Source organism: Artemia sp. Qi Xiang Cuo, chromosome 4 (assembly GCF_049724085.1).
Source record: "Artemia sp. Qi Xiang Cuo chromosome 4, ASM4972408v1, whole genome shotgun sequence".
Taxonomy (NCBI): domain Eukaryota; kingdom Metazoa; phylum Arthropoda; class Branchiopoda; order Anostraca; family Artemiidae; genus Artemia; species Artemia sp. Qi Xiang Cuo.
Window position 1 is genome coordinate 34,182,956 of NC_142797.1, and position 26,030 is coordinate 34,208,985.

The 26,030-nt window shown below is 34.7% G+C and overlaps 1 protein-coding gene across 2 annotated transcripts in view; it reads left to right on the plus strand.

Moving 5' to 3' along the window:
- Positions 1-26,030, plus strand: part of Sqor (Sulfide quinone oxidoreductase) — an 85,012-nt gene that overhangs the window by 37,187 nt on the left and 21,795 nt on the right. For both annotated transcript variants that reach the window (XM_089088245.1, XM_089088246.1), the window contains 4 exons: positions 10,258-10,482; positions 17,881-18,075; positions 20,426-20,635; positions 25,461-25,647. In XM_089088245.1, coding sequence (XP_088944371.1) covers positions 10,258-10,482; positions 17,881-18,075; positions 20,426-20,635; positions 25,461-25,647 — 817 coding nt within the window. The remainder of the gene's footprint in view (positions 1-10,257; positions 10,483-17,880; positions 18,076-20,425; positions 20,636-25,460; positions 25,648-26,030) is intronic.

A 26,030-nucleotide genomic window follows, 5' to 3' on the forward strand; every position in this document is an offset into this window, starting at 1 on the left:
GTGGTCTCCATTGCCGTGACAGCTTTGTCACTATATTCTTGTTGGCCACGCTCTTCTTGGTTGCGACACGACTTCCCTTTTGTTTGGGATAGGAAAGCAGGCTGTCTTGCCATTCTTGAAAAGCCATGAAGAATTTAGGAATAGCTCTGAATCATTCCTTAATCCATACTCTGTGAAGGACTAAGTCCAACAAGCCGGTGAAAATATTTTGCTGTCTATCTACAAGGCTAAGAAAGGGGAGGGTCTAAGTAAAGCTGAGTACAGGGGGTTTCTAGAAAAACTGAACAACTCGAAGAGATTAACTTTTTTGAATCCAGAGGAACTTCCAACAAATCTATGGGTTGTGAAATTTTATTCTTATAGCCTTCTATCAGATAAGGGAATGATGTAATTCTGCGTCAGAACTCGATCCAAAAGACTGGAGTTGGCGATTACGTGGCGGACGCCTCACTCTGATCATGACAGACATTGGACATACTCCGCCTCATCTGCTAAATGTGATTCGTTGCAACGGCATGCTTTCCTACTGTGACAGTTCACACTATAGTCGCCGAAAAATGGATTGCCTTGCACACTTGCTGGCAAAGACTGCCAAGGGATTGCGTGTTCCAATAAATATATTTTTGTTGATAACGATGAAGACGACGATTTTTACTACAAATTCTTTATCTTCTCCTTTTTAATTCAATCAAAACCGTTATTATCTTTTGCTGTGATTACCGAAGTTACCTGATTTGTTTCATTTTTTACATTTAGTTTTGTCTTATGTCTCTATTATATGGTTGAAGTAAATCTGTCCACGTATTCCGAAGGGCCGATGCATTGTCTCCCCTGCGGTGAGAACACTGCAGCAAAGTAAGATACGAATCTAATACCGTGTTTTTTTATATCATCGAGTCAAAAAACCTTGGGGGCAACATTTTGACCAGCCTTATCGCACAACACTCGAGGATAATGTTTCCCCCCCTCCCCCGCTAAAGGGGTAAATTAAACCGAGGCCGGCGAAAAAACAACATCACTTTCTTGTGAAGTTCGAGCGCACAATAAATCTGCCCCTGAATTTTTAAAATTTTCCCCCTTCCCCACCCCCACCCCCTTCCCCTATTTTTTACTCTGTTCCGCCCAGGGGATTTCTGGGAACTTTTGATATGTTGTATAGAATTTTTTTTTCTCTACAAGACGGTGTAAAAAATGTTTATATTGGAATTTTTTCCCGGAGATTCGTAGATTTACTGGACTAAAATAATATAATTTGTTGTTGTATATATTGTAATCAAAACTTCGTTTTTTATAGTTTCGTTTTTCATCGATATGAGTGCTTTTTACTTACGGTTCTTTCACTATGAACGGTTTGATCCAAGGCTCTCTTAAATGTGAGGGATCCTACTACTCCTTCCTTCAGCTCCTGGTTTTTAAATTCAAGGTTAGTGCTAATGTAACAGTGCTTGAAGAAGGATTTTCATCCCTTAAAAAGTGGACCCCTGTAATATATATTTGGAGGTTGGAGTCTAAAATATTAAAAATCAATTATAAAGTCATCATATGCACGGTATATATGGGGAGTTCTTCAAACATAGCTTTTTTCTGCTGAGATGTCCTCCGTGGACACCGGCGATTGCTTTTTGGGGGATGCCTCGTAGGAAACAAGATGCTATTAAAAAATGCGTATAAATAAGAAAATGAGGAATATTCCTACTTGAATATCAGTGAAAACAAGCTCCCTGTAGCATTCCCCCTTCTGAAAATTGGCTGTTGACGCTTGTGATGCCACCCCCTCTACCTTTCCACCTTTTGTGTTAGTTAAGATATAAATAGTCATTTATACTACGCTTCATTTCTGCAATAAGAGAGAAGCTATCACCCCTCAGCACTTATTTTACAGCCTTTTTACATAATATTCCCGGGAATGAAGGGAAATCAGAGTTAGAACGAAGAGCTAGAACATATGGGCATAAAAGTGCACTCTTTGAGGCTTCAGGCGCGCTCCTCCTCCCCCGCACAAAAAATCACGGCTTTCCTAAATAATAGCTGATACGCAATTGTACAGTGCTGCACATAATTTTATCACGCCTCGACCCATCGCGTAGGATTACTTGCCTTTGAAATGGAAAGCTTAATATGTGTATTTTTCCTGGAATGAACTTGCCATGGAGGAGTTTCCCGTGAGGAGAGGGATGTTTTATAGAGGGTGGGCCAGATTTACCAGCATTATTTGAAAAACGATCGGAAATTAAATAAAAAATCTAGTTTTTTCAACTGAAAGTAAGGAGCAACATTAAAACGCAAAATGAACAGAATTATTTCGTATATGAATGGGTTGCTCCCCTCCCCATTGCCTTGCTCTTTACGCCAAAGTTTGACTGTTTGTCCCAATTTTTAAAAAATTACTCCTGAAACACAAGAGCCTCGGAAGCTTTCTTAAAAATGTTAAAAACTTTAGCTTGAAGAGCAAGGTATTGAGGAAGGGATAAACCCCTTCATATACGGAATATTTTCTGTTCGTTTTGAGTTTAAACGTTGGTCCTTACTTTCAGTTGAAAAACTTTTTTTGATTTAATAATAAAAAGTTTCGCGTTCGACAGTGTGGTCAATGTACTGAAGTCCTAGAATAATAACAGATCCATAACAGGTTTATTTTAATAAGCTGACTTGCGATTCGCAATTTTGTTTATAGTTGGATGACTTGCGTTTTTCTCATCTTGGCAGACTCGTTTGAAGGTCTTTATAGCTTTTACAATATTGCCAAGTCATGGTGACACGAGTTTTCATGCATGTAATGCCTTTTTTGAAAACCGGTCAATCTAGAATGAAAAGTTCTACGTGTCTGGTTAAACTGGGAACGGTTTTTTGGCTCAAGAAAGCATCATTTCCCTTACAATAGTTCCTACTATGAATTCGAACATACAATCACAATTCTTTCATCTCCCGCACTTTTTGCGTAACAAATAAAAAAATGTATTATTTGCAAAATTTGAGCGTTTTGGATTTTTCTTTCAAAATAACCGTTTTTGACTGTTAGGGAAAGTCTCATTAGTAATTTTGTTTACTAAACTCAAAAAATTATTATTATTTTTATAATGTTGTCCAGCGTTATTGTGTAGTGATATTTTTCTTTCTTTATAAGCCTTTGATTTAGTACCTATGTAAAAAAAAAGCTTCAAGAAATAATCACGATAAATCCAAAAGGATAAAATAAGAATGGTTGTATTTTCTATTCATTTTAAAATGTTATTTAAGAAATATTTCTGTTCAATCACTTTTTTTTTACTTTTTGAGCTACAAAGTTTAGTTACGCTCCTCAGTGAAATTAACGAAGCAGTTTTCTATATCGCATTTTATTCGAGTTTTGATTTAAAATAAGAAAGTTAAAATCGACTGTTTTGGGAAAGTTATCTGCATGCTAAGTTAGTACAAAAATAATTACATTTTCTGTAGGACTAGTTATGATTTGTTGTTTGAATTGAATATAATTTTTTTTTAACTGAAAGTAAGGAGCGACATTAAAACTTAAAACGGACAGAAATTATTCTGTATATGAAAGGGGCTGGCCCATCCTCAACACCTCACTCTTTGCGTTAAAGTTTTTTATTACTTTAAAAAGTAGAGTTGTTACAAGGAGTCAAACTTCAGCGTAAAGAGCGAGGTGTTGAGGAGCGAATAATTCATTGGAGGAACTAAATAAATCATTAGTAAACAAAATCAAAAGGGTTAGACAAATTCCAATCGCAGTTTTGAATTTAGATTAAAAAAAATAGAAGTTGAAAACTTTGCTAAAAGATATGTTTTTTATAACTCCAAAACAGACAAATTAAAAGTAAAAATTCTAGTAGCAATAAAATTTCAGTTTACCAGTGCAAACAAACTAAGTAATGAACGACTCGGCCCAATAATAACCGGAACTCTAAAAAAAAGGAATTTTTATAAAAATTACTCCATCAAAAGAATTGGCTTTTTATGCTGATTCCAAATATGTAAAATTCGTTAAGTTTAATGCTACCCATCAAAAGCTACAAGCCTAAAGAAAGTCACCTGATTTTCCAAAAAGGACAAAGCAACCCCGGAAAGACAAGCGATCTTAATGAAAATTAAATTTAAAAAAAAAGCAAGTTTTTTTAACTGAAAGTAAGGAACGACATTAAAACTTACAACGAACAGAAATTATTCCGTATATGAAAGGGGCTGTCCCCTCCGGTCCCCTCCTCAACGCCTCGCTCTTTACGCTAAAGTTTTTTATTGTTTAAAAAAATAGAGTTGTGAGAAAGTCAAACTTTAGCGTAAAGAGTGGGGCATTGAGGAGGGGACAGCCCCTTTCATATACGGAATAATTTCTGTTCGTTTTAAGTTTTAATGTCGTTCCTTACTTTCAGTTAAAAAAAACTTTTTTTTAATTTAATTTTTGAACGTTTTTGAATTAATACAGGGTTTGATTTTGGCTCACCGTACATGAATAATTAAAATAAAATTTGAATATTAATTTTACTTTTATTTGGTTAAATGGCTTTCTCGAAAGTTGTTTAATTTTATTTACGAACGTTTTTATTAGTAATAAATATACGTAACTTACGAATTAACTTACGTAACGAACTTCTATATTCATATATTTTTTAATACGTATATTAGGGGGTTTTCCCCCTAGTCAATACCTCGCTCTTTACGCTAAAGTTCGAATTTTGTTCCAATTCTGTTAAAAATGACCTCTTAATCACAAAGGCCGTTATTTAGAATAAATAGCTCTTATGAAAGTACTAAAAAAATCTTTGGCTTAAAGAGCGAGGCATTGACTAGGGGGTGAACCAAATCATATACGTAATATTTTATGTTCGTTTTAAGTTTTGATGTTGCTCCTTACTTTCAGTTGAAAAACTTTTTTTTTTATGTTTAATTTCTGATCCTTTTTTAAATAATGCTGGGAAATCTGGCGCCCCCTTCATAGCAATGTCCCTTTCCCCATGAAAACTTACTTCATGGAAAGATCCTCCCACATAACCCCCTACCCCCCTCCCCCACTACCAGAAAAAATCCCCCTTGAAAACGTCTGTATATTTCCCAATAACCAATACTATATGTTAACATTGGGTAAAGTTCATAACTTTCAGCCCTCCTCCCAGGGACTTCGGGGGATAAAGTCATCCTAAAGGACATAGCTATCATATTTTCGACCATGCTGAACAAAATGGCTATCTCAAAATTTTGATCGGGTGACTTTGGGAAAAATGAGCGTGGGAGGGGGCCTAGTTGCCCTCCTTTTTTTTGGTCACTTAAAAAGGGCACTACAAGTTCTAATTTCCTTTCCAATGAGCCCACACGCGATATTTTAGGACCTATGGATCGATACGAACACCGCTGAAAAAAAAAAAAAAAAAAAAAACAACAAATAAACAAGCATCCGTGATCTTTCTTCTGGCAAAAAAATGCAAAATTCCACATTTTTGTAGATATGAGCTTGAAACCTCTACAGTAGGGTTCTCTGATACGCTGAATATGATGGTCTGATTTTCATTAAGGCTATATAGCTTTTAGGGGGTGTTTCCTCCTTTTTCGAAAATCAGGCAAATTTTTTCAGGCGCGTAACTTTTGATTGGTAGGACTAAACTTGATGAAACTTATATATTTAAAATTAGCATTCAAATTTGATTCTTTTGATGTATCTATTGGTATCAAAATCCCGTTTTCTAGAGTTTCGGTTACCATTGAACCGGGTCGCTTGATAACACCACGAATTGTTTGATAACCACCAGATTCAGCATATATTTTTTTTTTATTGCTCTTTTTTTTTCAGGAATAATCGTATCGAACCAATAGTCCTAGAAGATCGGGAGAGAGCTCATTCAAACGGGAATTAAAAGTTCTAATGTGCTTTTTAGTCACCAACAAGATTAGAGGGCAACTAGCCCATCTTACGTGCCCCCTTTTTCCGAACACACATCCGATCGAAATTTTGAGGTCACTGTTCTGTTCAGCATAGTTGAAAGGTCCAATAGAACCATGTTTCTGGGGATGATATGACCCCTCCTCCCCCCAGTAACTGGGGAAAGGGCTGTAAGTTTTGCAATGCTCCAATTGTTTATATAAACATTTTTTGTTTGGAAATATGAGGGAAATTTTCGGGTAATTTTTGACGGCGGGATTTTCACCGGGGAGAATTTTCCTTGAGGAGGAGAGCTTCCGAGAGGGGGACTTCGTGGCATGATTTAAAAAATGGTCAGAAATTAAATATAAAAAAGTTGTTTCCACTGAAAGTAAAGAGCAACATCAAAACTTAAAACGAACAAATATTATTCCTTATGTGAGGGGGGCTACCCCTTCCTCATCCCTCGGTCTTTACGCTAAAGTTTGACTTTTTGTCCTAATTCTCCTGAAACATAAGAACTGTTGAATTTGAATGAAATACAGTTTAAAAAGCTTCACGACTTTATTGTAAAGTGCGAGAGATCAGTAAGGGGCAGCCCCCCTCATATAAGAAATAATTTTAATTTGTTTTTAGTTTCAGTGCTTGCTTCTAACTTTTAGTTTAAAAAAAAAAAATTTATACTTCATTCAGACTTAAAACGAGCAGAAATTACTGTGAATGAATAAATGAAACCCGAAACAAACTGAGATTAAAATGAGTAATCGCATTATGCATTAAGATAACTATGGTATTTTTTGTTCAGTAAAGTCCAAATGACGTTCTGGTCTTTAGAAGCTTTAGGGGACGGTAAATTTTTCTCTTATTTGTGGTAATTCCAAACAAATTCCTCTACAAACTAAAATATTTGTCCCCTTATCCTAGGCAATTATTCGTGTCCCCTTATCCTAGGCAATTATTTTTTGGCTCTTTAAGACCCTATTTTCAGTGAACCAATATTTTTTCCTTTTTTGCGATTTTTTTGTCTTTTTTAGATACAAGTTTCAAGCCAGTCTTAAAAACAAAAATCTGGTGCCAGTTTTTATTGGGGGTGGGGGGCTCTTGCCCTCAGCCTACATTGTTTTGAGCATGGGGGTTCCCTAGGCATAGAAGCTTACACGCATGTAAGTTTCAAGCCGTTCAGAGAAAGAAGTATTTTGGCCCTTTCTCCAGGGGAACCAATATTTCTCTTCTCTTTTATTTCTTGAATTGTGGTCCTCTCAACGATAGGACTTGCGGATATAAGTTTTGAGCCAATAAAAAAATTGCCCTTTTCTAGCCCCGTTTCTGGGGGAGCCATGCCTAAAGCTTGTTTTTATATCAAGTTCCCCTTGGCTGTAGGGTTTACGGTCGTAAATTTCGAAATAATTTGGGACATCAAGTGTTTTGGACTATTTGGAGGCCCCCTAACACGCATATTCCTCCCGAAAAAATAATTGTTGCCTTTAGCCCAGGCAATGATTCCTGAACATTTCTGCTAATCGGAAAAACTTGGCCATTTTCCTGCAAAATGTGGATTGCCCGTGCCCCAACTAAAAAACCTCCATGGCATGGTTCTGAAACATAGGTGCTTCAGAAGACGAAGGAGGATGTTTTCACTATTTTCCAAAGGAATTGTCTAGGGGTTGTTTTGGGTACCCGTTGGACTGACCGTATTTCAAACAGTAAGCTCTAGGAAAATGTTTTCTTTTGTTTTCCTGCTTTTTGGGGCTACGATGAGAGAAAGATTGAGATGACTGGGACGTGTTTTGTGGATGAAGTAGGACAGATTGCCAAAGATTGTCCTTTTCGACCATCTATCTAAGGTCTGGAGAAAAGCAGGTCGTCCCCGAATGGGGTGGGAAGAGGTAGTAAGAGAGAATTTAAAGGAAATGAAATTTCTTGGGAGGGTGTAAAGAGGGAAACTTTGGATAGATTCGGATGGAAGAAGACCGTGGGGAGCTGTGTTGTCTTCAGGTCACTTGATGTTGCAGTGAGTTGTTAGCAGTAGTAGTATCTGGGGAAAACAATTTTTTTTCGTGCATTGAATCCCCCATGACCCAAGGACTTTTACCCTTTTTGCGCCTCATTTTTGGGGGCCAGTGCCCCCTCTCCCATTTTTGGGGTATTAGGCTCCTCTTTGCCCAAGGACTTATGGTTGTAAATTTCAAACTGATCAGAGACAAAACATTTGGACCATTTCTGGGACCCCCATCGCCCACCCTTCCCAAGAAATATGTGTCCCTCTTGGTCCAGGAAACGACCCTCAAATTGTTTTGCCAATTGGCCATCTAAGATCAATTTTTTTTCCTCTTTAAAACCTAGCTGTGACCTATTGACATTTTGCATGATTTACGGCCTTTACCCCTTGGGTGGGGGGCTCATATATTCCCCGGAGCCATATTTGTTACATCTGTCGACAACTTAGCACAAAACGGCTATCTCAAAATACGGCTCCGATATTGTGGACTACGAGGAGACTGAGTAGTGAAAAGGGCCCCGGGGTTGGCTAGTTGCCCTCCTATTACTTTTGATCCTCAAAAAGGACATTGAAAAATTCAGTTTCCTATCTAATAATTCTGCTCTGAAGTTTCTATCATCATCCCTTTTATACGTAGTGGTTAGGGGTAAAAAACAAACAAAAAAACAACAGAAACCAACGCATGAGGCAGGGCTAAAGTGTCAATACAAGGCGTTATGTTACATTTCTTTTTATCAAACTGAGATAAATAGCCTGTCCCCTTAGTTTTTCTACTCTCTTGTGAAATTTATCTATCTTCTTCCGACTTTTAACACTTTTAGAGTGAGTAATTTTTGCGCTTTGTTAACCTCTCGTATTAATGGAAAATTTCACTTTTTATCATCCATTTTTTTCGTATGATATCCTGTGCTTCTCAATTACTAGAAGCTAAAAAGTAGGCTAACTTTCTGTTGAATTAGTTAATACATTAGGAGTCTCTATTTTTCTCTCGTATCCATCAAAACTTCTCCCGCTCTTGATGATATTAGCAACTTATAGAAAATTTCTTTTTTTTTCTGTATGTAAGTCTAGCATTCAAAATGTTTTGTAAGTCTTGACGTGTTCTAAAGAGTATTTTGTTATTTTGGAAAAGTTTATTTTAGCGTTTGAAGTTTTCAGTGTGGCACTGGAAATAATGATAAATAATAATGCCATATTTGACTGAAAACTCCATTGCAATTGAACCTAAACTACCTCTTACTTTCTTAGACCATAGTGAAAAAATTAAACTAAGTGAAAGGGGGACTGGCCCCTTAATATTTAGATCTACCCAGGATTTGACATTCAAAACAAACTGATATTGTATCCTGAAACATTTTTTTTCAAATTAAAGCAAAGAGGCGTTAAAACTTTAAACGAAGGGAAATTATCCTATAAATAATGATGGTGGCTGAGCCCCTTCGCGCCCAACTTTACTCTAAATTTTGACTCTTTTATGTCGATAATTCATGAATGGAAGCTGTAACGTAAAAATAATGATAAGGAGTCCTTCATCTTTTTTGTCACAATACTTTGAGACTAAAAGGGCTTATTCAGTTTTTTCTTTCATCAATAACATTTTCAGTCCAAATGACTTTAAAGATCATTGGCAAATAAACACTTGTAACTACTAAACGGTTACATTATTTTAATTTTTAAATGTTTTTTGCAAAGCTATAGTAGCGTAAAGAGAGTGGGCGTAGGGGGGCGTCAGTCACCCTCATATATAGAAGAATTTTGGTTAGTTTTACGCTTTAAGATCGGTCTCTAATTTAACTTGCAAAGTGGTTTTTATTTTACTTGATATCATACAGAAAACATAGATTCCCAAATCACCCGCGAGTCAAGGAAGTCCAGGGAAGACTTAGTATGCCAAGTCAAAGGAAGTGATGGTAAAACACACAATATTTTCCAAAAGATCATCTTTTTTTCATAATTATTTATGATTATTTCTAGTGCCTCATTGGTATAATTTGAAATGTTAAGATAAAACGTGTCCTTATACCAAAATGCATTACAAAACATATCAAAACTCCGGAACATTTTGAATGCTAGATTTTCATATGGAAAAGTTATACTTTTTCTATAAATTGTTAGTAATATCAAGAGTGGGAGAAATGTTAATGGATGATGAGTTTGATGTATGATTATAATTCCTGTCGTTGAGGTGATTTTAATTTCGACAGTAAACCGTTTACCATAATTTACTAGGTATGCAATTGAAATTGAAAAATACATAAGCAGAGACCTTGCTGTAAATAGAGATACTGGAGGTATTTCCATAAGCTCAATTTACAGTAATTTAATACTAAGAGAATCAATAATATTCTAGAAACTTCCTCTAGTTCTTGTTTTATTTATTTATAATTCTTCATTGTAAATTTTATTTCAGACCCATTACTATCAACCAATGTGGACCTTAGTTGGAGGAGGAATGAAATCTGTTGAAGATTCTTCTAAACCAATGTCTGAAGTTTTGCCTAAAAAAGCAGTTTGGATTAAGGACAGTGTTGCCTCTTTCAAGCCAAAGGAAAATACTGTCAGCCTTAGCAATGGTGAAAATGTTCAATACGAATATCTAGTCGTAGCACTTGGCATAAAGCTAGAGTACAACAGAGTGAGTACTATTATATTGCTACTAAATTGTGTGCTAGTTTGCTTCTATTTCATGGAACGTTAGCTGGGGCGTAATTTTCTATCGGGAAGGGGGGGGGGCTACTGCCCCATCCAGATCCAAGTTCGCCCCCCCCCCCAGCTGAAATTTAGTTTCCGCAAAAAATCTTGTCAAAACCAAGATAAGTCTGCGTAATTCAAGTATACAGAGAAATAGGTCAGTTTTATTTATTATATCTTTGCCTTTGTGGTAATATATGTCATTTTTCAGTTTTCACAGTCATTTTCACTTGATTTGGGAAAACTTGCTCCAGCTTTGCCTCCCCCCTCCCCGCCCCAGGATTTTGACGAAGTGTCATTTTTGGTAAAATGAAATATACCAAAATATGATAGAATATAATATTTCATTAACAAAATTAAGGCAATTACAGAAGAAAATTATGGGAACAGGCCGCCCAGAACGCATTATGTTAAATACCTAACTTAACGGCCTCTATATATTAAATATATAATTAAAATATACATGCATCGTAGTTTTTCTCACTGAGACTAAGCTAATTATACCCAATGCGAAAGACAAACAGGTTTTTTCAGGTCACACAGATCAGACTTCTTGAGTGTTGATGCTCAAATTTTTACGGAAAACGTTCTCAAATGTGGTACTGCTCTAAAAACTTCTAACTTTGAAAGTACCTAAAGAAGAATCTTAGATACTGGCGAATTTCAGATATAAATAGACATAAGGTAGGTCTGGGGCCAAAAAAGTTCTATTTTAATAACCTTGGCACTTTAAGCCAAGTACCCACATTACGCGAAAGATTTATTTAAAGCATCAGAATAATCTGAACCTAATAAATGAATTGTATAACCTTTTAATTTTTTTCTATTTATTTACCTTTTACCTTTTTATGTTTTTCTCGCTACAAGAATTTTGACTCATCAGTAGGTCGTTTCCCATCAGTTTACTCGATTAGACTGTAGTGATGTAATTTTTCCTGTTTACTTTTTCACATGCGTATACTTTGCCTATTTATAAGTGTTTGTTACTTTTTAGGCCAGCATATCTACAAATCTCAAAGCTCCTGGATCTCGATTTTTTTTTTCCCTTTATGATATTAGGATCTCGCCTGATACACGGTGTTCTATTTGTTTCATATTGATTGTACATCGAATATATATCTTCAAAAATATAGCGAATTTTTGGCTTTTTAGTGCATATTCGAAACCTTCTTTTTTGTAGAAATTTTTATTCTTTTATGACTTCTATTATGCTGGAAATATTCGCTTGACAACTTGAATTGCTGGGCCGTGAAACAATTGGTCAATAGATCAGAATTTTCTAGCTATTTTTCTTTTTATCATGTATTTAAATAGATTGTTAGGTTCTATTTTGGGGCATTTATGTTTCTTGGCGTCTTTCCAAGGTACTTTTGAAGGCCAATGAAACAATTGGTCAATTGATCAAAATTTTCTACCTATTTTCCTTTTTGTCATGTATGTAAGTACATTGTTATGTTCTATTTTGTGGCATTTTTGTTCCTTGGCGTCTTTCCAAGGTACTTTTGAAGGCCAATTTGCTGTATGAAGGCCAGGCACTTGAGAATCTGTGACCTCTATCAAGGCCAGGTATTTTTGAAGGCCGATGAGCTCTATGAAGGCCATGTACTTTTAAGACCCAATGAACTGTATCACGCCCAGACAATCCTGAATGTCACCGTACTCTCTAACCTTGATTAGTGCAATGACTTAGATGCGCAAACACAATCGATTTCTTTGGCCTTTTGCCATTGATAGTAATATGAATAAATTTTATATTTGGGTCGGATAAAATAGATTTACATTTTTATAGGACTCCTGCATTAAGTAGACATAAAGTGGGATTTTAAATGTATTGTATTAATATAGAAATCCAGAAAAATCCAAGATGTTCGCTAAGCCTTTTCCAATGATTTCAAAAATATTTGAATTGTGTAAGATTTGAACTGGGGACTCCTAAGGATGGAGGAATGACGTTCTAGTCAACTGAACTAACAAGTCGATGCTAATAAATTGTTCTTAGAAATACATTGACAGAAACCCTCACAAATCCCCTTATGAATTAACAATTAAATGAAATCAGTAGTATCCTATTAATACATCCGACCAAACCCATTGAATTTATGCAAATTTAGTATTAGAGTATGCATAAAGTAGAACAAATAAATCGTATACATTTTAGGCAATGATACGACAGCCCTTAGTCATCAATGACCCAACCTCCAAGGGCCTCAATGCCCCCCCCCACTTTTTACCCCCCTCTTTATTAAAATTTCAGACTCCTAGCCAATACCTTTGAAAAGGATTAAATAGTATTGGAGTATGCATAAAGTTGAAACTAATAAAGTCATGTACATTTTAGACAATCTTTTTTTAGGAGGAATCTCTTGACAGAAATTATTTAAATTCCCCAAGAGAGTGAAATCTGAGGTGATGCAGACTCTTACATTTTAGGCAATCTTATTTTTGGAGGGATATCTTGACAATAATTATTTAAATTTCAGAGTCCTAGCCAATATCTTTTGAATAGAATTACATAGCATTAGAGTATGCAGAAAGTTGAAAATAATAAAGCCGTGTACATTTTAGACTTTTTTTAGAGGGATGTCTTGACAATAATTATTTAAATTTTCTAAGAAAATGAAATCTCAGGGGATGCACACTTCTACATTTTAGGCAATCTTTTTTTGGGGGCGGATGTCATGACAATAATTATTTAAATTTCAGACTCCTAGCCAATACCTTTGGAAAAGGATTACATAGTATTTGAGTATGCATAAAGTTGAAACTAATAAAGTCGTATATATTTTAGACAATGTTTTTTTTAGGAATGTCTTGACAATAATTATTTATATTTTCGAAGAGAGTGAAATCTGAGAGGATGCAGACTCTTACAGTTTTGGCAATCTTTTTTTGGAGGGATGTCATGACAATCATTATTTAAATTTCAGACTCCTAGCCAATACCTTTTGAAAAGGATTTCATAGTATTGGAGATAGCATAAAGTTGAAACTAATAAAGTCGTGTACATTTTAGACAGTTTTTTTTTTGGAATAATGTTTTGACAGTAATTATTTAAATTTCCAAAAAGAATGAAATCTGAGGGGATGCACACTCCTACATTTTAGGCAATCTTTTTCTTTGGGGGATGTCATGGCAATAATTATTTAAATTTCAGACTCCTAGCCAATACCGTAGTGAAGGAAGTAGATAGTAATTGAGCTTGCCTTAAATTGTAACTAATAAAGTCGTATATATTTTAGACAATTTTTTTTGGGGGGGGGGTGTCTTGACAATAATTTATCAAATTTCCGAAGAGGATAAAATCTGAGGGGATGCAGGCTCTTACATTTTAGGCAGTCTTTTTTTGTAGGGTTGTCATTTCAATAATTATTTTAATTTCTGACTTCTAGCCAATACCTTTTGAAAAGGATTGCATAGTATTGAAGTATACATAAAGTTGAAATTAATAAAGTCGTATACATTCTAGACAATCTTTTTTTGGAGAGATGTCTTGAGAATAATTATTTAAATTTCGGACTCCTAGCCAATACCTTTGAAAGTAATTACATAGAATTAGAGCATACATAAAGTTGTAACTAATAAGTTCTTATACACTTAGGATAGTCTTTTTTTGGAGGAATGTCTTTATAATTATGATGTTAATTTCCTAAGAGAATGAAATCTTAGGGGCTGTTCCCTCTTACATCTGAAGCAATCCTTTTTTTGGAGGGATATCATGACAATAACTATTTTAATTTCATAACTTCTAGCCTATATCTTTTGAAAAGGATTACTTAATATTGGAATATGCATAAAGTTGAAACTAATAAAGTCGTACACATTTAGACAATCTTTTCTTTGGAGGGGTGTCATGACATTAATTATTTAAATTTCAGACTTCTAGCCAATACCTTTTGAAAAGGATTACTTAGTATTCGAGTATGCATAAAGTTGAAACTAATAGAGTCGTACACATTTTAGACAATCTGTTTTTGGAGGAGTGTCTCGACAATAATTATTAAAATTTCCAAAGAGAGTGAAATCTGAGGGGATGCAGACTCCTACATTTTAGACAATTTTTTAACGTCACGAAGGAAAAAAACGTCTCGAAGTAAAAAAAAAGCGTCTCAAAGTTAAAAAAAACGCGTCAAGATGAAAGAATAACGTCTTGAAGTTGAAATAACAACGTATTGAAGAAAAATCGTCTCGAAGTTAAAAAAAATACGTTTCGAAGAAAAAAAGTCTCGGAAGTAAAAAAAAAAGTATCAAACTAAAAAAAAAAACGTAACCAAGAAACAAAAACGTCTCGAAGTAAAAAAAAACTTCTCGAAGAAAAACAATCTGATGAGTCTAATTTAGCCAATTTAGAACACGTGGACAATAAAAATCATGAGGAGAATGTAGGAGATATGAGGACTAAAATATTGAATGAAATGAGAATGACTAGAATAGAGAGAAACTCAGTTTTAGACTGGTCAAGTAAGAAACTATGGGAAGAAAGGATACCCTTACCAACCCAAGAAAACTCGAAAGCACAACCAAGGTCTTTGAAAAGAAGGTACTATATACTAGAAAGGGATCACGAAGTGAAAAATAAAAGATCAAGAAATGCAGAGGTCCACTACAGGAAATCTGCACGTTTTTAAGAAATGACAGAGAAGGTTCATATAAAAGAAATAGGGCATACACAAATTCATCATCGTTGTAATCATTGGTTAACATGATTCTTTTATTCTGTTGCCCTCCGTGGTACTCTGTGGTTGGTCATTGACAGTACTTAGTCTATCATATTTTTTCGAACAGTATTGTTTGTACATAGGAAGGATGGACAGTAAAATTTTATTATTATTTTAAAGTGAAGATGAAATACTTCAAGAAAGTATGTGTTCACGATATGGGTGTCTTAGCATTGAATGTTGACAAAGAAAAACATTTGAACAATGAAGCAAGTACTAGTGGAACACTATTGGAAATGCATGTGTGCATTGTTATGACAGTGAGAGATTAGATTCCTTTGGAGTATCAAAAAAAAAAAAATAATCAACACTTATGATTGTGGATATGCGATATTAACATTTCCAGAGATGATAGCGCTCGGAGCTCAAAAAGAATGCAAGCCTGAAACTAATAGTAAATGACGAGGGGCAACTTCTGTCATATGTTTCTAGTAACACGCTACCTGCTGATAGATCCTATCGCCATCTTTCTGATATTAGTAGTCAACCAGAAACAAAGGGAAAAAGAAGGGTCTTCTGCTCCACCACTATTATAATCCATATCCTCTCTACGTATCGAAACTGTTATCTGTGTAAAAATAGTGTTGTAATAGACAATGAAATCGAAAGTAAAATAAAAATGGCATTAGTATAATATATCACCAAGGAAATTAAAGACAATTCAATGAAAAGCAAAGCATTAGTGAACGTTAAGAGTCAAAATAAAATAGACTGAATTATTTTTGGAGCGGATTTGGAGCATTCAAACTTTTTATGATAATATTAATAGCATATAATATTGCACGTGCCATTATTTAAATAAAAATATTATATTGAATTACTTTGTTATGTTTCTAATATTTTTAGGGTACTCGAGTAACTCCATCATTTCGAATATCTATTCAACAGTCAGAGATGCAAGAACAGGAATTTTCAGACACAGACATAACTACCAGATACACAAGTGGTGTACTAGAGTCTGAAATAAATGAATGAGGTTTTTACCAAAGTCTGAGAAAGAGAGAGATGAACCGGATTCTATTTAAAAATTAGAGACATATTTAGTGGAAATTTATCAAAATTCAGTCGGACACAGACACTACTACAAGGTTCAAAAGTGTGTCCTAGAGGCTGAAATAGATGGCATATAGGAGACACTTTGAAACATATCTTTTTGTTCAAGGATTTGATGTGGGAAACATTCCGATAAAACCTCCTGCTTTAACCGGAGGCTATGATACGTGTAAGCGAAACATGAGATCAAGAAGTTATAGTTAAAAGTATATTAATTTTCGTCTGCAACCACCAAGATATATCTCCCGACCTTAACTGTATATACATATATATATATATATATATATATATATATATATATATATATATATATATATATATATATATATATATATATATATATATATATATATATATATATATATATATATATATATATATATATATATATATATATATATATATATATATATATATATATATATATATATATATATATATATATATATATATATAAATTTTCTTGTCCAGGGGGACACGGGGCCTAGTAGCCTTCCTCCACCGTAAATTCCTAACTGGCGACAGATAATATTGGATACTAGGAGGAGAAAGAATCAAAAACACAAAAATAAAACTAAACAGCTAAGAAATAGGAGTCTTGGCAAATATTATACCCCCTCCCAAAAAAAAAATATATATATATATATATATATATATATATATATATATATATATATATATATATATATATATATATATATATATATATATATATATATATATATATATATATATATATATATATATATATATATATATATATATATATATATATATATATATATATATATATATATATATATATATATATATATATATATATATTTCGGTCGATATCAATATTTCAGTGGCAATATGAATCACATCTAGAGTCCTACAATGCAATTAGACTCTTATTTAACGAATCAAAGACTGGACTCGTTCTTTTCAACGGTACCAAAAATAACCCCTTTCAATATTGACAATGTTCTGATTAAGCTTTGCAAATTACTCATGTAGCTGGGCCTCATTATTCCATCCATCTTGAAGGACACTCGCTCATCTCTAATTCACCCATATGTTCCCTTCCTCGGGCATCTTATGGATTGGTTATTGCTATCCAGAATAATTTTAACCGCTACTCTCTTGCGTGGCCTTATAATGCAACCTTAAACCCTCATCTCTTAGCTCTAGCTCTCTTCTGGATACCTTTCACGACATCATATAAAAAGGCTATACAGAATACACTACTGTGCTAAGTTTCTTATGTGAACCCTGTGTGCCACTGAAAAAGCAGCATACCGAGAAGAACTATAAAATTCATAGCTGATGTGATTATATCTGATCATGATTGCACTAGTGTGATTTTGACACGTTTTATTGAAGTGCTTTTTATTTTTCTCCTATTTTTCTATACTCTGTCTTTTACAATTTATTTTTTTCACATAATATTACTAAGTAATAATATATGCCGCTAAGTCAGTTATTTGTTCTGTCTTCGTTTCTTTCCTTGGCCTTTTTGTTCTTCTGTTGTTTTTCTTTTCCTCTTTTTTTTTTATTTTACCGTCAAATTATTGAATCCTATTTATTTTCAGATAAAGGGCTTGCCGGAAGCATTTGAAACACCAGGAGTTGGATCGAATTATTCAACAAAATATGTTGATAAAACGTTTCAATCTCTGAAAGACTTCAAAGAAGGAAACGCTATTTTTACTTTCCCCAATACTCCTGTCAAATGTGCTGGAGCCCCGCAAAAGATCATGTACATTGCTGATGAATATATGAGAAAGGTTGACAATTTTTTAATATGAGTCAAAATTTCCCTATTTGAACTTTCTGTAAGAGGGAGGGACTATTATATTCACGTGCCACTACACGTGCCTAGTAGCAACTTATTGTAGTATAAAGTCGCCTGACCCCGACATAGCAGTGCCTATAGGTCGATTTTTGTTTTTGAGGGGGTTCGGACATTTGGGTGTAGATAAAAATGTGCGACTTGTATGACAAATATTTACGGATTACGTATTAAATCCTAAAAATATTATTATTGGAGGGGGAGGGGGAGAGGAATAAGACTCCCTCGTGCTTGGGCTACAATTTTACCTGTTTTGTGCCTAGTGCCCTGGGTAAGAAAAAAGTATATATAAATCGGTCGTCGAACGTGTGTACACCGTTCAAACTGGTGGAGGAAGGAGTGTGTGTGTCAAATTCAAGTATCCTTCCTAAGGAGGTAGCAATTTTTAAGGAGGTAGTTGCGCTCTTCAAAGGAATTGTGTTTCGTTTCTAAACAATCACGCTGTCCTGCAATGGACACATTTTCAGCCACTCTTATATGTGCCATTTGAAACCAAAGTCTTTTTTTTTTTTTTTTTTTGGAGCTTGGGATGGATCCAAAACTTTATATATTTTTAAAGAAGTCCTGTAGAAATAATAATTCCAATCGAAAGTTAGCAAAAATAAACTCTCCTGGTCATTGAGTGCTGGAAAACTCTTAGAAAGCTTATATGACTAACTATGTGTTAAAATGTACTAATTTTCAAAACAATGCAGTAAAATCAACTAAAATAGGCAAATTTTATGCTAAAGTGTTAAATCTATTCTCCGCATAATTAAATTCACTTAAATTCACTCTATAAATACGTTCTTAGACAAAACTTGCTGCACATGACGTACAATAAAAGACGAAAAACGGAGAAAAATGGATATGAAAAGTCTAAGTCAAAACGGAATGTGATTTTCTGGCTATATTCCCTTTTTTTTGCACTGTGGTTGGGTTAGCGGAAGTTTTACCGAAATATCTGTTTTGTATCGTTTTTTTATATATCTAACTTGGCTGAAATTCATCTTCATTTTGATTTTGTCTTTTTCTTACTTATCTTTCCTCGTGTTTTCATTTCGTGTTTCAATCATGAACTGTTTCCTTGCAAACACTTGCTCACGAGGCTTGGCAAAGGTAAAACTCTGTCAGAATGAGGTAACATAATTTTGAATATTGAAAAAATTTTATTTTTTCAATATTAAATATATACATGGTTTTATTCTATCATGGGGATAGCTATCCCATCGCCCTCCCCATCGTGCCCTCTAACAAGCCTCGAGATTGTTTTTGTAATTTTTATGGTGATCAAATAGTGGATTTAATTAACAACTTCAGTCTAGTTGCTACGGTAAATAGGTTTGAATTAATGATTGGATACCTAATGATTCTAAGAACTTGAAAAGTCAATTGGATTTATTGTAGTATGCTTTCATTCAGTTATTACTCCAAGTTTCCTGCTGCAAATATAAAAACATTTTTAATAGGAAATTGTGGGATAGCCCTCCCGTTGTGCTCCCGGGGGATGTCACCGGTTCGGTTTTTTGTCGTTTATAAGATGATGGAATAGTAGATTTTATTAACAGCTTTAGTCTAGTTTCTACTAATTTTCAAGGTTTGAAATAAAGATCAAATACATAATGATTTGGAAAACTTTAAAATAAAAGTACGATATAGTGTATTACGCTTTCCTTCAATAATTATTTCAATTTTCCTAATACAAATATATTTGAATAGGAAATCGAGAGGGTGGTCATCCAATGAGCCTCCCCATGGCTGCCCTTTAACTCGCCTCGGGATTTTTTTTTTTTTTTCGTTTTTAATTTGATCAGATACTTAATGATTTCATGGATTTGAAAAGTTAAGCACTATATAGGGTAATCAGCTTTTCTTCAGTCATTATTTAAAAATTTTCTAATGCAAATGTGGAATATTTTTGGTAGAATTTTAATGTCAATTTGCTTTCAAATATTACTTTCACTTCAGATATTCCTGCATATTTAGTATTTATCTTCGCCCTATTTAAACGTCAGTGCAATTTTCACTAATTTGCCATCTCTTGTTTGTAAGAAACTGCCTAGTGAAAGTACTGATTGAAGGTGTATATGCCTTGTAATACAAAAATAATGCTAGTTAAGACCCTATTTCGTTACCGAAGTGGATTTCTAACTCAGTTTTGCTGAAGCACATGCATCTGTTACAAAGCTTTTCGGGAAGACTTCATTAATTGTCAAATGTCTTCACATTTTCCTTAGTGGGACACTCTTTTTTTAAGTGTCTACATTGAGTCGGCACAAATAATTAGTAACGCCTCCCTTTTTTAGCATGGTGTAAGGGACAAAGCAGATATTTATTTCAATACTTCGCTCGGGGCTCTGTTTGGTGTGAAAAAGTACGCTGACGCTTTATGGAAAATAGTGGAAGAAAGGAAAATCAATGTAAACCTTATGCATGAACTAGTGGAAGTTAAACCTGATTCTAGAGAAGCCGTGTTCAGACTGTTGAACAAACCAGAAGAAACTAAAACTTTTAAGGTAAGTTGTCTTTTATGTCACTCGGTAAATATTATTGTAAATATTACTATTTTTCGTTGGTTTATTTTAATAAAGTGGCAAACGGTCACTACCATAGCAGATAAAATCAAAAATAAATTTTAATACTAAATCGCTATGGTTCATATCCCACCCTTAAATTGAAAATTTAGTTATGATTTCACTTGTAGACAGAGCTATTAGTGTGTGTTCATCAGAGCCGAATCATTTACGCATTCTAATTAGACAATGTCGCCCAGTTCCACTTATGCTTAACGGGCATTCGGGGGGCGAAAAAGTTACCAATAATTTGAAAATACGGGTATATTGTGTCTCACATTGTCTTTCATGAAAGGGCATACTAATATTTTAAGCAACAAATTGGAAAGTTCAATGTTCTGGCTTATTTCCCTTCTGGAATCATAATCTCCTACTCTGTAAATAAAGGAAAAAGATAAAATTCAACATTGTTAAAATCATGGCATTTATGAGATTTTGAACAGTTGCGTAGTTCATATATAGGAAAATTCGGGACCTTATATTGAATGCCTTTAGAAAGCCCTCATTATATTGTATTATTCCAAAGACAATAATTCGTCCCTTAAATGCAAAATAAAGTAATGTATTTTCATCCTCTTTAATGATAAATCAGTCCACCTTCTTTTTAAGATGTATTTCTTGTGCGTTATTTTTTTTTTCGTTTATTTTTGAACCAAAAATGGACGCATTTTGATTTCATTTTTGGCTCGTCGTTTGGCAGAAAATTAAAGTGTAAAGAAGTCTGATGTTGACATAAAGGAATCAGTGGTAATTATCAAGCTCTCTTGCTGAAAGTGCACCAAAGATCATTCCTCAGACTCAGAGCAGACCCGCCATATTTAGAGACTGTATGAGATGAAGACCTACAAAAATATTAAAGTCGTTTCAGCCTCTATTCGCGAAAGACAAGATTGCTCCTTGAATCAGAAAATTAAATGTGATGCAGTTTTCACACGAAGTGTGCTATTGAAAATGGGTCTAACTCCTTCATCTAGGTGTCGGCTGTGTCACACTACAGAAGAAACTTGGCAACATTTTGTGTTTGACTGCAAGGCAAATCAACAAAATGCAAATATCCTTAGAAAAGATCTAAAGAAGATTAATATAGCTGTCAGTCTATTTGGCTCTACCAAGAGAAACAGAGAGAAAATTTTTTGACAGATCATGGATATACTGCAGTCATTAGACATCACCTTGTAAAGTGAAGCGCCGAAAGGTAATCTGAAGAATCCCGTGAGACGAAAATGTTTGAACAAGAAGAGGTACGGCAAATGATCAGTCAAAATATTACTTGACTTTCTAATTGATACCTGATCATCCATAGCCAGTAGTGAGCTTAAATACCTTCTTTCACTTATATTCAGTTCAATAATGCATGCTGTAAGGCATAGAAAGCAAATAGTGGCTGGAAAATTGGAGTGAACCAACCCAAGGGTCTCACTTTGGACCCTTGAACCGTAAGATTTAAAATCCTCGTATGACTGTAATTCCATCAAGGTGTTGCTTGTCTGATTTCATGGTTGCAGCAATAGCTGCTACCTAGTAAAGAGTGAACTGTCCTTAGTGTATCTCCATGTGTTAATATTTCTTTCCAAACCTTACCATGTACAGCCGACGGTAGTAGAACCTTGTAAGAGAATTTAATTGAGCGTAACTTAAAAGCTCTAGTGCCCTTGTTAAGACGGAAATCGGTCGGAGGGCTGATGAATGCTGCGTCTGTCACCCTCCATCCCATAAGGCACTGGATCCAAATTTCACCATAGGTATTTTGAGCATACAGCCCATATTACCCATAAGTTTAGAAATGCGTTATGAAAAAAATGTCTAGTGAGAAAATTTTATGATTTAAATGTTATTCAGGAATGGTAACTTTAACATAGGTTAAACTTAAAAGTAAAGTTTATTAAGAATATTTTTTGAGGATTTTGAAAGTTTTAAAACCCTAAAAAAATGCTGATGGATTGGAACGAAAAGTAAACCATTGGAACCACCATTGTCGAAAATCGAAGTGAAGAATTACAGTCCCCCAACTTGGACAAGAAGGAAAATAACTTTTTACATGGGAACTACTGATATGTTTTTTTTTTTTTATTTTTTTGTTGTTCAGCCAAATAAACTGACTCGTTTTATTTTCTTACGCTCCTTCATTTTCTGCCTTTCATTTACTGCAGTCTAGATTTGGAATTTTTTTTGCTCTGACGAAAACATCCTGATTTTTGGGGCCTGTTTTGTGTTTTCAGTAAAGTGTTAGTTCTTAGAATTATGCAACTATTATGAAATATCACGAGTTAGTTTAGTTGAGCTATTTTCTTTAGATATATCTTGCGTAGTCGACAAAGCAATAATTTTGGTTCGTTTTAAGTTTCAATTACTCTCTTTCAAACCTAAGAAACAAAATTTATCCAAGCACAGCACCCTGTAGGACACATTTCAATATAGGCAAAGTGGAAGAAGAAGTGCCATTAACCGAAACTTACTAAGATCTCCGTGAGATGTTAGACCTTAACTATTCTAGTGGGTTTCCATCCACTTCAAATAAAGATTGTTTAGACAGAAGAACGGAATGATCGACCATATTAAATGCCTTTGAAAAGTCAAGAAATAGACTCATAACACAACTTCTTGTCCAGTTTTGCGCAAACTCTGGAAGTGGTATCTGGAAGTGCATGCGAAGTAGAGAAAGAGGGACGAAAACCATACTGATGAGGATGACTAGTTATAAGAGTTTTTTGCAATCGTATTAGTACTAAATACAAATGAAGAGAGTCTACGATACACTACTTTTCAACAACTTTTAGAGGCGACGGAAGAAGAGAAATAGGTCGATAATTTGAAATTAGAGAGGAATCACCCTTTTTATGCAAAAGTACATTAGCAACTTTAAATAAATAAATCAGAAAAAACGCCAGAAAAAAGGGAAATGTTAGTTATATGTGATATAGAGCTAGAGGCAAACTGACCAACTATTTTAAGGATGTTGTTGTTCAAATCAAAACCATCAACCGAATGGCTACTCGGAAGCTGAGAAATAATACTAGAAATTTCAATATCATTGCATGGGGAAAGGAAAAAAGACTTTTTTGCCAAAAAGAATACTACTTGCTCTACTCTGGGGTTGAATGGGAACCGAAGGAAGTGTGGTGAAATTCGAATTGAAGGCGCTTGCTGTTGCGTTTTGTCAAGTTTTTGTCTCCTAAGGTCCTACTACCGTCGGCTGTATATGGTAAAGTAGGGAAAGAAATGATTACAAGCCGGAGAAGCATCACTCTTTACAATTCACCGCTATTGTGTTGACTAAGAACAATGTGAAGACTACTATTTGTGAATCATCTGTTTTATCCATTAGCGTAATTTGAGGTATTTGCCTCCGGGGAGGCACTTATCATGTCCCCCGAGAGGTTTTGCTTTCGGTCATTTTGACTCTTTTGATTGAAATACCTATTTGTAAATTTGATTGAACACCATGAAGGAATTTGGTGGCACATGGGGAAGTAAGGGGGAAGGTTGCTCCCTGATTAGTTTAGACCATTAAAAACGGTGATAGAACTTTTAATGTACGACGAAATGAGACCTTTCCCAAGTTTCCACAGCCATCCATACTAATGATGAGGCCGGGAAAAATTAATGTTTACTAAGTCAACGCAATTGTGTTCATTTTGACTGTGAGTAAAGAAGATGAGACTACAAAGCTAGCTCCTTAACTTTGTCTGGGCATAGAAGGGAATAATCATTGGGGCTATCAGTCATTCTGATGGGACAAAAATACAGCATAACCAAGCGTCATTAACGAATATCAGCCCCCTAGAACCAGTTTTTCTGGTTCCTTTTTTCTCTCTGAATTTATAAAGATAAACTGAATTGCTGTATTTTATTTTAGAATCAGTATTTCAAATCCGGTATTGTAAATCTAATGAATATTGAAAACAGAAAATATAGAACGGTAAAAGGAAAATTTCACCTGAACGAACCGTAACGTTGTTGTGTTAACCTTAAGACTATGCAGGTTAGCTGAAAGATTTTTTGTATGATCGAGGGATCAAAGTGAGGCCCTTGGACCCGTTTCCCTTTGAAATTCTCCCCCCCCCCCTGGTGCAGGCGCCGTTTCCCTACTGGAACTAGGGGCGGAGAAGGGAGCTTGCGCCTTATTGAAACCATCAATACAAGGAATTAAACGTTTGTCATGTTTGGCCTTCCATTCAATCTGCTGTTATATTAGTGTATATCAGCACCATTTATTTCATGCTTATATAAGCATAATATCGATTGAGATTCCGCTGTGAGATGGCGCAGGCAGGATTTCCCTATTGGGAACACGGACAGAAAAGGAAGCTTGTGCCTTATCGAAATCACATCAGTACAAGGAATTAAACATGTGTCATTTATATACCCATGCAATCTGCTGGTATATTAGTTTACAATAAAACTATTTTTTATACATTCTATGATGAAGATAATTTAGCCCCCCCCCCCCTAAAAAAAGAGGCTATATTAGATACGGAACAACAAAAACTACAACTAGGCCACTTACTTGCACTCTTTTGAATACGTCAAATTCTAATCTAATATCCTCTTCTGTTATATTTCCTAATGATAAAGATTGACAGAATCCTCTTTCTATCATTAGCAGATATTGGGTTGGATTACGATCTTAACCTTCCTCCCATCCTCCATCTCCCTTTTCTATCTATTCTTTCCTCTTCCTCTTTTTTCTGGTTTTTCCTTGTTCTCCTATCTTTTCTCTCAAGCAGGTAATTTAAAGTATATAAAAGAAATTATTATTTTGTTTTAGTATTCAATGTTGCATATAACACCGCCAATGGGTCCACCTGATGCAGTAAAGAATTCCACAGATCTTTGTGCAGAAAGTGGATATGTAGATGTGGATAAATTCACACTTCAACATACGCGATTTTCAAACATCTTTGGTATTGGGGACTGTACCAACCTGCCTACATCCAAAACGGCAGCTGCGATAGGTAAGTTCAAGTGCGATTATAAGTGACATCAAAACAGAATATTTATTGATAAGATATTGGAGAGCAGCGGTTAGCGTTTATCCATACCCAAGAATTTTTGTTTTGTTTTTTATTCATAAGTTTTAAAATCACTTTGCTAAGCTGCAGTAAGTAAAATCTACGACAAACCCCTGTAACCGTCATCTATTTTAAGAAAATATACGGGAAAAAACTAAACCATGACGATAAAGGGAGATGCTAGAAAACCCGGTGTTTAGAAAACGACTTAACATAAATGATTGTAAATATTCAATCATGTCACGACATCCAGTGGCTGCACCCTTCGATTAGACCTATCACACATAAAGGGGTGGGGATAAGCATTAGAAATTTATTGTTAAAAA